Source organism: Uloborus diversus, chromosome 2 (assembly GCF_026930045.1).
Source record: "Uloborus diversus isolate 005 chromosome 2, Udiv.v.3.1, whole genome shotgun sequence".
NCBI classification, from domain to species: domain Eukaryota; kingdom Metazoa; phylum Arthropoda; class Arachnida; order Araneae; family Uloboridae; genus Uloborus; species Uloborus diversus.
The window spans coordinates 78,539,569-78,552,679 of NC_072732.1; the positions used below are offsets into that span (position 1 = coordinate 78,539,569).

Consider the following 13,111-nt stretch of genomic DNA (forward strand, 5'->3'; position numbering starts at 1 on the left):
TTGTAAAAGGAAGTAAAAAGCTAAATAGCAATAAAATAATCTTGTAATTTATCCATTTATACTTTACAGAAAAACCATGATAAATATCAAGAATATACTGAACTCTCTACATTTTGTGATAACAAAATTGAAACTTACTGAATAACCGCAACAAATGAATAGCTCCATAATAATGAGAAGGATATTTATCAGGATGTTGGGAAGACAACTGAAAATATAAATCATCATGGTAATAGCAAATAATCAAGGAAAAATATACAAAAAATGTAAAGTAAGAGGAGATGAATTTGGTAAAATGAATGCCAAAGCAAATACTTAGCTATTGATGTTATATTTCAAACTACTACATGAAATCAGTAGGAGATTCAATCTGGATCTGTGAGAGGTATGAATATCTATAATCTTTTAAATCTAATTTTGGTATATTCAATATTGACACAGGGTGCTCCAGGAGGGCAACTGATCCAGATTTGTTTTTCAGCAGCTTGGAAACATTTTTTTTTTTTGGAGCAGAAATTCATGGTTTTTGACCAAAGAACCAACATTCTGAAGTGGTAATGATTTACAGCATGAGGGGCATCAATAAAATTTTATTAATCAAAAGTTCATTTATTAATTGAAAAAACTTCTATGTGTAAAAAAAATGTTATACGTCTAAAAAATAGGAAAAAAATAATGTATTTGTTTTGAATTTGAAGCCACCGGAGAAAGTTAATTTGAGCGACTGTTTGAGAAATTGGACGCAGATGGATTGAACTACTTGGTCACAAAAACAAAAACTCAAGCTTTTACTGAAAACTTTTTAGTCAGCTTCATTTAAAACGGTGTCAACTAGATTTACAGAGAAATAAATACCAATGCAATTGTACTATAAAGAAGTAAAAACATCGAAGAAAATATTCCAACTGTATAAATATTTTAATTGAAAATAAATAAGAAATGTAACAATTACTTATTTGTTTAATTAAGAAGCTTATTGAAAAATTAAATATGCTGATAAGTATAGCTGCTGCAATTAAATAGCGAGTTATTACAAGAACTACAATTGAAATACTGTAAAAAAACCATAATAAGTGACATTATTAGAGTAAAAAAATGCTTGTAATACATTTAAAATGTATAGTAAAAAGCAAATAAAATTTTAATAGTCATTACTTTTTTCAATAAGTTCTCATTGCAGTGCATGCAGATATGACTTTCTTCTTAGCGCCCACAAGTTTTTGAATGTAGTTTGTCTTGTATTATTCCCAGGTAAACTTGCTTCATGCATTTGAAATTTTTCTAAGTTTAACTGAACAGGTGTATTTTTTTTTCTTCAATTCCTGTTTGACGCCAATCTAAACAGTGATGTTGTCCTTATAGAAATTTTTATCCACTTACGTGTATATATCTTAAATCTTTCTTGGGGTTTGCAATTTAAACAATATTATTCTAGAACCATCGAGTCAGAAGGAATGTCATTCTAAGGTTTTTGCCTATGTTCCACTTCTTGAAACATTAATAACAATTTTAAAAACAGTGAAGTCTTTTTGAAAAGAAAAAAAAGTTGTTTCCCCTTGATTTTTACATTAAAAATGTTTGCCACTTTGAATTTTTGAAATTTGTTTCCCAAAATGTGACAAATTAGCAGCTATCTTTTCATTGAGATACATACTTATTTCAAGTTAAACTAATTTTATTATATAGCTATTATATCCATTGAAAATGTGCGTATTGCATGAACAACTCATACTCATTGGATTAAAACAACAATTAAAAACCTCCTTATGTTCATTATTTTTCCTGTCTTTCAAATATTGAAGGCAAATAGGTTCATCTTGTATCTATCTTTATTTCTTTAACGATTTCTCTGTTTGCATATATGTCCACCTACTTAACTTATCTCTGTAAAAATTACAGCAAAAAATAAAATATTCATGAATTTAGCTTAAAATATTTTACACATACAAAATAAATAAATAAATAAATAAAAGTAAAATAAATAAATCAATAAAATAATAATAATAATAAATAATAATAATAATAAACTTACTTCTTGAAACTGCTGTTTTTCAATACCGTAAAGTAATTGCTTGTTTATCATAGCATTGAAATAATCTCTTATGCCATTAGTAGCTTCAGTGATAGCAGTTTCCCTTAATTAAAAACAAATATATTTTTTATTACATACAAAATATAAATACAAGGTATATCAAACGTTTCCAGTGTTTAAAACATAGCCTGGCAACTAATAGATTTCGCTACAGGCTAATAGGGCTAGAAAGCAAACTAAAGATTTTTTCCTTATTTTTCGGATTTTTATTTTCACAGCTTAAGGCATAAATTTAGTAATAAACATTAACACTTAGCTTCTGGATAGGAAACAACAAATTAAAGCTGGCTCGTTGATGCCTTTTTAAGAGCTGTAGATAATTATAAATTTAAGTCCCTGATTTTTGCTTTGGTAAGTAATTCTGTGACTTGCCTTTTTAAGTAGTTTAGCATTTTGAGATAGACCTTCAAATAGAACTTTCTCTTGAATTATAATGGAGTACTTGGCATTTGGGTTTAAACATTGAAGAAATAAATAATAATAATGATGTAATAATAATAATGGTTTGAAGTAGGGCTTGAATTTTAGGAAGGAACTCCTGCCTTAGATACCAATTTTAAGGGGGATTTTTTTCAATTTGAGGAGGAATTTTTATACAACGTTTGTAATTATTTTAACATTATTACAGATAAGTTTACGCAATGATAATAGTAACAGTGCTCCTAACAGATTTTTAGTTTATCCCTAGGGAGAAAAGAGAACTGATTTCTAAAAAAAAAGGAATTTTTTACTGATTATTTGGTTGAATAATTATTGTTTATTTATAATTACTTTTGCCTAGAACAAGAAATTTGTGAATGTTTTTCTTACATTTACCAATAGTTTCAAACTCTAGCTGTTATGCCGGCATTTGATCCAAAATTTAAATTATGCTGATATGAATATGGGAGGGGGGGACATCACACTTTTTTTGAAGAAAAAAATGCAAATACATATGAGGTTACAGGAAAATTTCAAAATGAAACAAAAACTTAAATTTTCAAAAAAAAAAAGAAGAAGAAGAAGAAGAAGAAGAAGAAACAAACTCCAGAAGTCTTTTTTTTTCTCCTTCAAAAAAAAAAAAGACTTCTGGGAACTTGAAACTCAATATTAACTCATCATAATAAACTCATTGTTATCTCAATACTAAGATACATTTTTAAATTTCCTCATAAAAATTATTTTGAAAATAAATAAATAAAAAATTTTCAAGCAAAAATCGTGATTTTTAACACATTTAAAAAACAATTAATACTTAATTTTTATTCAGAAAATAAAAAATAAATTAAAAAAAAATTATTTTTGCTTAATTTGGCTATCTTTTATAGTTTGCATATTTGCTTTGCAATTAACATCCAATTCTATCATTAGAAGATGCTTTTTGGCACATGGCGATTTGTTCCCTTAAGTCTTGGCAGCAGAAGATATAATATCCTTTCACTTATCTGCCAGGTCCAGTTACAACCAGTGCTACTCACAATATGGTAACAGGCCATAATAACAGGCCAAAAGAAAAATTTGAAAGCAATTCATATCACATTTGCATTATTTTTACAACAAAAATCCAAATATTTGGGGGACTGCATCCTTTCATGTCCCTCCCCTTTCCAACTACACACTGCAATAGCAATTGTCACTAAGATATAATTCAAACTATGCAACGAAAAGTAAGTAAGCAATAACAACATTGAAATACTATACAGTGTAATTTTATAGTTTAAATAACAGAAAAAAAAGGGAGTAAGGAATGAAGAATTTAAAAACCTTTACATTGGAGGCATTTTTATTAAAAGCTAAACTATGACAAGCACCACAATGAAAAGTAATACTTGAATGTTTAAAAATATTCATTAATTGCATTTAAAATGACACAAAGCATTAGTACAGTGAAAACTCTCAGGAGCGACCACTCTCCGTTCCTGAAAAAAGTGGTCGCTAATGGAGGTTGGTCGCTCTTAGAGATCATTAGGTCATTTTTTAACATGCAAAGGTGATATAGCACCTATGGAAATTATTCATATTCTTCCTGCAGGGTAATCAAAAGCAATAGAATAAAAACGTTTAAACAAAGAAACTTCTTCTTTTTTTTTTTGAAATTTTTAATGTAAAATATAATATTTACATGATTTTTACATTTAAATGCTATTAAGTAGCATTAAAATATGTAAAGAGATTTGCCTGCTTCAGGCTTTTAGTTTCGTCTGAAACAACTTTAGATTCTAACTTAGCTTTTAGCTGTAAAAATAAGTTATTAATGTCCTCATCATTAGTGCAATCTGAGTGCAACATAAGATTATCTATCTCTGTTAGAGTTTGTTGAGCTGACAGCCTTGGTCGTACAGCATCCGTCAACCCCGCATTTTCATCACCTTCATTAAATGTATAACATCAATACGTTTCTCGAGCGTGAGATCAACTCGCTTTTTCGACATTTTTACTGCGATGTTGATCAAATGCAGATCCAATGCAACACTGAAACCAATACTTTAGCTATTCGAATGAGCTGTAGATTTTGTTCACTCTAATCACCCCCGCTCCCGTAGTAAACAAGAAATTCCAAGAAGCAATCCTTTAGAGAACTTCTATTCTTATCACCCTTCCTCTTATCACCCCATATGATAGGGGACGCACGCCTGACTTGACTGGTGATATACCTGTGCAACCTTTTAACTTCCCAAGGGTCCGAAAAACTACGCCCTCCTTTTTGTGACATTTTTGAGGTTTAGAACAAGAGAAGACAAGAAAGGAACGTGTTTGAAACCACAGGGAGAATAGATTTTAATCCCTTATTCTGGTTTCTTTCCACTTCTGTTAACAAGAGAAGATTGATATGTGTGTAAACTAAATGTTCTATTGCTTTTCATTTGTTGTCTCTCTTTTTTGGCTTCTAACGAAAAATTTCTAGCATTTGTTACAGCTGAAGTTTTCGATATGCCGGTCGTTGTGAGAGGTTTCGATGGTCTTTCCCAGAGGTATTTTAACATTAGGTATATACAAGGGAAAATCGGTGCCATGGAAAATTGGTCGTTAATAGAGGTGATCGCTGTATAGAGGTGGTCGTTCATAGAGGTTTCACTGTATCATAAATTTTAATTTAGTTACCTCTGAAACTCTTCTACATACAAAATAAATCCTATTATCATTCCTGAAATATGCAAAATTTAACTTACTTGTTCAACGTCATGCCTTTCACACACATTTTTTGCTTTATGTAATCAGATATAATACTCTCAACAGATACTCGTGCTGGAAGCTGAACTAGCTACAAAGAATATGATTTGATTAAAATCCTTTTTCGTCCAAAGTATTTTATGCTGAATTAAAAAATATTCTGAAGATACCTTCTTTTGCTGTACAACGAGATTCCAATCATCAACAAGCCAATGCTTAAGCTCTTCTGGCATTTTAATCTTGATTTCAATCTTTTGAAGATATTCTTCTTCCTAATTGAACAGAGGGGGGAAAAATTATGTAACTAAATTACAAAAATTAGATTAATTCTTAGTTAAATCTTTAAAGCAAAGATGAAGTTATAAAAACAAACTTTTAAATGGGATTTGTAACATCCAAAACAAGTTAATTTTTTAATTTCAAAGGGACTTTTTATAAACCTGAAAAGCAATCAAACTTTTCAGCATAAATTTATCAAAATAAATTAGATTCTGAAGTAGGAACGCTAGGAGAATTTCGCTGTCGGCTTATTCTGCCCTTTGGAAGAATACTCATTTCAAACAAATATTCATCAAACAATCTAGTTGAACACTGATATAGTATTGTACTACATGCATGCAATACTAGCACTAAACAAAAAAGTTTTACAACATTCCTGCTGAAGAAAGCCTTATTGCTGAAGTAAATCTTATTGCAAACAAAATCTTTTTTATTTTTTATTTTTTTAATCTGAGACAACCACAAGACAGATTTTTTAAATAAATGGTAAACATCCAGGTGATAGAATAAATCCATAAACAAAGTATTTTTTGCTATGCAACTTAATATTCTTAAGTATTTGTTCCCAAAAAGATAAGTTATAGAGCATAGGAGAATTGACAATACAATTTACTTCACAAATTTTAACCTTAGGAACAAAGCTTTGCCGAAATTCAATCACATGCAGTATCAATAGTGATATTCATTTGTAGAGACATACCGAGTAGCACTTTGGCCGAGTACCGAGTACCAATTATGCTATAAAAAGAACCACTGACACATATGTGATGAATTTTGAAATCATTGAAATAGTAGTATAGGATAGTAGTATATTGGAATAGAGACCTCCATATCCATATAATAGTTTTTAAAACAAAATTCCAGCTGAAATTTAATTTCGCATTATTTCAAAAATTTTGTTTGTGTCAAAAAATTTACAAAAAATTTATTTTTATAATTTATAATAAACAAATAAATAAAAGGTATGATTAATCAAGTTGGAATTAAAACAAATTATATCAATCTATTATAGTTCTTGTCCGCAAAACAAATTATTTTTAAAAGCAAATAAAACGTTAAAAGCACGAATGTGTGGGAACACTGCAGGCACGTATTTCTGCATTTCAAGGAATGTCTTTTTCAGTGCATAAAATGCGAGCTAATGAATGCAAAAGACTTCCAACAATAAATTAAGACTTTTGTTGTATGTCTTTAAATCCATAAGCTCACATTTTAAGCATTGAAAAGTGCATTCCTCGTAATGCCAAAACATGTGTCAGCACTGTTCCTAAAGTTTTATTAACTTTGGGGACATTAAAATAAATTTACTACATTAAAGTATAACAAACTTCATTATTCTCAAAATTAAAATTTGTTTTGTAAATGATTGCAGCATATTATATGCTTGCACTTTTTTTATTAATTGTAAAATCTGTCTTGAATAATATTCAATATTTTACAACTACTTGGTATTGGCCGAGTATCTGATCAAAATTTGGCCGAGTACTGAGTACTTGGCAAATTGGCAGAGTATAAAGTAGTTACCAAGTACTTGGTATGTCTCTATTTATTTGTTTAAAAATTTGAACATATGTCAGTCAAGCAGCCTCTTCCACCCTTAGACCATTGAGAGATAGACAAAGCCTCCAGTTCATTCACTATTGTATGTGCTGAAGCAGGAGTAAGGGCGACAGGTTTTATCTTCGGGGGAAAATATCAAATAATTTCGCCAGCGTGTACCACGTGTCTACGACCATTAGGATTTTGGCGTTTTCTTCCTCTATGTCTCTATTCTATGGGAGATTTCGACTCTTCAACATTCCCTATCGCAGTGCGCATAATTGTCAGTATTTGATAAAATAATAACAATTATTTTATCAAAACCTTTTTTTTCTCTGTCCTATAAAACAATATTAACACTTTTTTCATTTCACCAACCACTTTTACACGCAATAAAATCATGTGCACAGTAAAAGTACTTCTCTAAAACCAACCAACCTCTAACTTGTGAAGTCTATGGAAAATTGCACTGCATTACGGATTTCAAAGAGTTTTTCTCGAATTCCGAGCACAAAGTATAAATGCTTAGATTTTCTAAAATTTTCTCTATTATTCAATGATCAAATTAAAATAATAGAAAAAAAATTTGCTGAAAAGTAAAACATAAACAAAGTTCAAACACCCTAATTTGGGAGGAAAAATTAGTTTGTCTTTTGAAAAAAATTTTTTTTTTCATCATTCAATTTATTTATTTTTGGAAATGTTCTTTGTGTTTTTGGGGTTATTTTTGCAATAGATAAAATCTTTATAAATTTCATTAATTTTCTTAAAGAAAAAAAACTTTTACGGGGAAGAGAGGCTAAAAAATAGTTTGAAATACATTACTATTAAAACTTTTAACATCATGTTCACAAATTTAATATTTTATTCATTTCCAGTTCGCATGAAATAGTAAATGGATTAGAAAAAAAACTATGCAATATAAAAGGAAAGAGCAAAAGAATAAAGAAATTTCCATTCATTGTAAAGAACTCTACTTTGCTGCTATTTACATTGTTTCAAAAACGTGTGTGAAATACTAACTCTATTAATCAATGAGCGCAACATTTAGAGCCATTTTTAAATTGGCATAATTAAAAAACTTACTGTAGAAATTGAAAAAAAAAAAAAAAAACTTATCCATGGATCAGTAAACTATGCACTTGCAGGTGACGGAAAATAAAATGTGCCAAAACATTTAAGGCAGAAGGTAAAAAATTAAAATCAACGACTGTTCAAATACCTACCAGAATTAGCATAGCTCTGGCGAAAGGTCTTCTGTGAAAGGTCGCAGTCACGTGGTCTCCCCCGACTTTCTCCCCTAATGATTCCTGCCTCAACAACCACTCACACTTGCTTTATCTATGCCTTAATGATCAAAGCTTCCACCCCTAATTGATTTTTTAATTTGCTGTCTACAAAACTAAAGGTGTGAAAATGTTCTTTCAGCACTTGAAGATGTTGGAAAGTGAGGATAAACCCAAAAGCGATATCTATACATATATCGGCATTATATCCAGTTTGGTTGTACATCGAATTGTAAAGTATAGGATTACACACACACAAAAATGTAGAATAGAAATAATAAAAAATTTGATCAAATTAAAGAGTCTTCTTACCTCTATTAATTCAAAAAGCAAAATAGATTTCAGAGTTTCAACATTATTTATGTTATCTTTGGTACAAAATATTTCCAAATGCTAGTTTGACATTTTTGTCCAAAATAACAATTTCTGTCTTTTTTTAATGCAAGAAAATAGTCCATCATTTAGCTATCAATCATGTGTTTCTATAAGAATCTTGTTTTTTTCTAATTGCAATCTTTGGCACATTCAGACTTCATGCTCACAAAGGGGCCTGAGCCTCTCTCCCCCCCCCCCCAGTGAATAAGGATTTTAACATTTTAAGGATTTTAATTTAAATTTGGATGCTTTGCATGGGTCAGCTAGCACTTGTTTGAATGTTCCACTGTTGTTGCAATAATTTTAGCACTGTCATTCATTCTATGAACTTCTAGAAAGATTTTTTTCATTTAAGATTTTTCTCTTTTTTTTTGCATATCTATCCAAAAAAAGAAAAAAAAAGATGACATAATTTTATGCTCAGTTAAAGATTTACAAAAAGCTTCTTATTTATTGAAGGAGTTAGAATACTATTGTTACTATACTTATTATATTAGGGATATTATTTGAAGAGTTTGCAAAAAACAACTTGATTATTAGCAGAGGGAAAATCGAAACATTTGCCTTTTTAAAATCAGTAATATTTTGCATCTGTTGTTCCTTAAGTGTGAGCTAAAAGAACGACAGATTTTGTTGTCATTATATCAAAAAAAAAAAAAAAAAATGATGACACAACTTAAAATTCATTATTCAGTAAAAAATAATAATTTTGGTAAAAATCAACCGTTATTTTGGTCCATTATTAGGAAGGAGGAAAAGGCTAAACATTTAGCTTTTTACAAATTCAAAAATATTTTTGCATCCATTGTTCTTTAACCTGATAGGACACGGGTGATTTTGGTAGTTAAGCCTAATTTTATTTAAAAATTCATTTAAAATCATTACTGCAGTTGAATGCACTGAAACTTTTGATTCACTAACATTAATATTCTCTGAATACATTTCAGTTAAATTTTCAACTTATTAAAAAACAATAAAGTATAAGTTTGCATACAGGCATTCAAAATACAGGCAAAACAATAGAAAATCTCTCTCTCTCTCTCTCTCTCTATATATATATATATATATATATTTCAGACAAAAGTGTGAAATAGTATATCAAACTAATTTTTGTGAAATACCTCTGTAACTTTGACGTTTGCTTGCCATTAACTTACGTTAAAATATCTGCACTAAAACGAACATCCTCGGTATCACAGCCTCCAATATTCAAAATTAATGCCTTCCTTTTCATATATGATTTGTTCATCCGTTTTTACACCTGACCCTCCTTTAAAAACTTCATTCTTTTATCAATCGTGATTGAAATAAAACTGATCCTAACCATACAAAATAAGATTCATCAAATTTAAAACTGAAATGTTTTCTCCCACCCCCTTAACCAATAAATATTCATCGTTTCCATTTCACTAAAATATAAACAAACACAAGGAGCAAAAGTCATAAATCTGAGCTCTGATTAATCCTGCTTCAGAAGCTGTAACACGTGCAGATGTTTTTCTCATCCAGGTCCCTGGATTAAAAAAAAAGAACATAACTGAAACCACATGTTGAAGGTCAATACTAAGTAGAACCGTTTTGGAAAAAGTAGCGAACTTCAAGCGCCATCTAGTGTCCTTTAAAAATTCAAATATATTGCTCCAAACTGAGATCACACATACGTGATCACAACTTGCCTGGGACGGAAAGTCTAATCACGGCCGCGATAATACAGCCGCTGGAGGGAGAAACGGGTGATCACATATACGTGATCATGGTTGCGAACGAGTTAAGCGCCAGCTAACATCAATAACTCAATGGCCTTATTAAAAGAACCTGGAACATAGAGATTTAAAAATTTTCAAAATTTCCTCACAAGGATGATTTTATAGACAAACAAGCTGATGTGTGCCTCACATGACTTCCTTTTACTCCAAATTAATGTCATTTTCCTATTATTGGTAATTTTAATGTGATTCAATAGTTTACTATCTAAATATCACCAACAGTGGCCAAATTATTTAAAAAAAAACACGCCAAATTTATCACCAAGTTGGTGACAAAACTTGGCAACTAAAAGACTGGCGATATATCACCAAGTGTCCACTAAATTGTAACACCACTTGAGTTTACATCAAAATTAGGGCTCGACCGATGGCATTTTTTGGCCGATGGGCCGATGCCGATTGTTGGCCGATTGTTCAAAGATGGCCGATGGCCGATTGTTTTCCTCCAAATGGCCGATTGCCGATGGCCGATGCCGTTGGCCGATGCTAAAAAAAAAATCAAACAGAAATAAATTGATAAAATTGTCAGGGATTTAAAGGATCATTGATTCATTTCACTTTACTTCCCTTCTACGAATAAGGAATTGTAATCACAAAAAAAATCTGATTTTGACCTAAATATCTATTTTACGATCACCCAATTTAAACTTCACAAGTTTTTTCGGCACATCTGCACATGCATATGCACCTAAGAACATGTAGATGACCGAAATATCCATTTTGAACGCCTCCTCAGTTAATTATCGCAAATTCTCTTCTGATGTCTTCACGCGCGTGAACTTACGTCACTCAAAAACGTTATGAAATAGTAAGTTGAAAACTTATACGTACGTAGTATGATCTAAAAGTTAGAGGACAAGTTGTATAAAACCTTACCCTCAATAGTTCACATTACCGAAGCACATCTATCTACAAAATAGTCACCTTGAACGACTATGCACTTCTGCCAACGTTTGTATAGCTTTTAGAAGCGCTCCTGGAAGACATTTTTCGCAACCTCCTGTAAGGTCTCTTGCGCTACTGCTTAAACTTCATCGTGGGGAACAAGGTGACATACATATTGAGGATGCACTGTTCGATTGGTCAATACTCTGATATGACAAACAAATAACATAACGTTTCGTCGAACTTAGCTCCGTGTGACTTTTACCTGTTCCCAGCAAAAAAAAAAAAAAAACATTTGCACGGACGCCGCTTTCTTCCGTCAGGAGAAGATAAAGCTGCATCATAGAAGGTAGCGAAAAATGGCTTCCATGAGTGTTTCCAAAAGTTATATGAACACTGGCAGAAGTACCTCAAGGTAACCTTTTGAAGGTGGATGTGCTTCTGTAATGTGAACTGTTCTGGGTAAGGTTTTATACATCTTGTCCCCGAAATTTTGGATCGTACTACGTACAATCTGTATAGGGTGTAGTTATGCTTCTCCTTTTTTGACTGCTGTATGATGAAAGAGAAAGAACAACAGCCAAAAGAAAGAAAGAAAGAAAGAAAATGGAAGAAAAACAAAGAGACTGTTTAATAACCAATTGATTTATTATTATTATTATTATTATTGAACATATAACTAAGATTTCAGTAATATTGTAATGATGTATGGATTTAGGTACACTAAACATAGTTAAAAAACATTAAATTGTGTTGTTAAATCATTCAAAAAAAAAAAAAAAGAATAAAACTATGAAACCGTCAACAAAAATTATGCAATTAAAGTGAAAAGATTGCACGTAGACATTTTTTAGTCATCAAATTAAACAAAAAAGGAAACGGATAAATTACAATACTAAATCAAAATAGGAATATTTTTATACTTATTTAAAATTTATGAATAGAAAATTTTGCATTTTTCAAAAAACTAAAACAGTGACATAAATTTTGCTGGAAAAAAAATAGCCGTGAAAAGAGCGACGTTCTTAAAATGCAGGTACAATAAACAAACTCAATACTTACACCAAGTTAATAAATGAATACACATATACTACTTGATCTGATGTTTGCACATATAATATTGAACAATTTCATTGTTTAATCTTTTATGAAGTTTTACAAACAAGTTTAAATTAAATTCTTGAATTTAAAAATGATTTTCTGAAATTTAAAAAATTGCATAATAGAAAATGCTTGAAACTTTTCCATAAAAAAGAAAATAACTTATTCATTGATTTTATATAAATACATAAAATAGTTAGTTACAATTAAAAAAAATAGATCGCAATTAATGATACAAAAAAGATGGCGCATTACCAAATGGGGGGGGGGGTACCCTCTGATTTTGCAGTAACTCACACTTCGGCCCCAACCTCGGCCTATTTTTTTTAGTACAGAACCGCTAAAACCAACGCCTCGGAAGAGTTTCTGAATCTATTTCAGCACTTAGGAAGAAAAAATTCAAAAGTCCCTTCGATTTCCGAATTATGTCACCATTCAAAACGTCTTTAATCAATTTCTTACATTAATGCTCTAATTTCTTTCTAAACAATAGATAAAGTCTGAAAAAAAATTCTCATAATATTATGAATGGTGTTAGTTTTAAACAACTCAGAAGTACAATTAGAGTTTAATTTCAGAAATTAAGGGAGTGGGAGGAGGGGCACGCAAGTGTTCTATGAAATTCAAAAAATAGTCGT

The 13,111-nt window shown here is 30.5% G+C and overlaps 1 protein-coding gene across 1 annotated transcript in view; it reads right to left on the reverse strand.

Annotated features, from left to right (window-relative positions):
- Window positions 1-13,111, reverse strand: part of LOC129217120 (mortality factor 4-like protein 1) — a 79,805-nt gene that overhangs the window by 30,643 nt on the left and 36,051 nt on the right. Inside the window, exons 8-11 of the mRNA XM_054851373.1 lie at window positions 5,413-5,514; window positions 5,242-5,333; window positions 2,033-2,135; window positions 139-208 (exon numbers count right to left, since the gene is read on the reverse strand). Coding sequence (XP_054707348.1) covers window positions 139-208; window positions 2,033-2,135; window positions 5,242-5,333; window positions 5,413-5,514 — 367 coding nt within the window. The remainder of the gene's footprint in view (window positions 1-138; window positions 209-2,032; window positions 2,136-5,241; window positions 5,334-5,412; window positions 5,515-13,111) is intronic.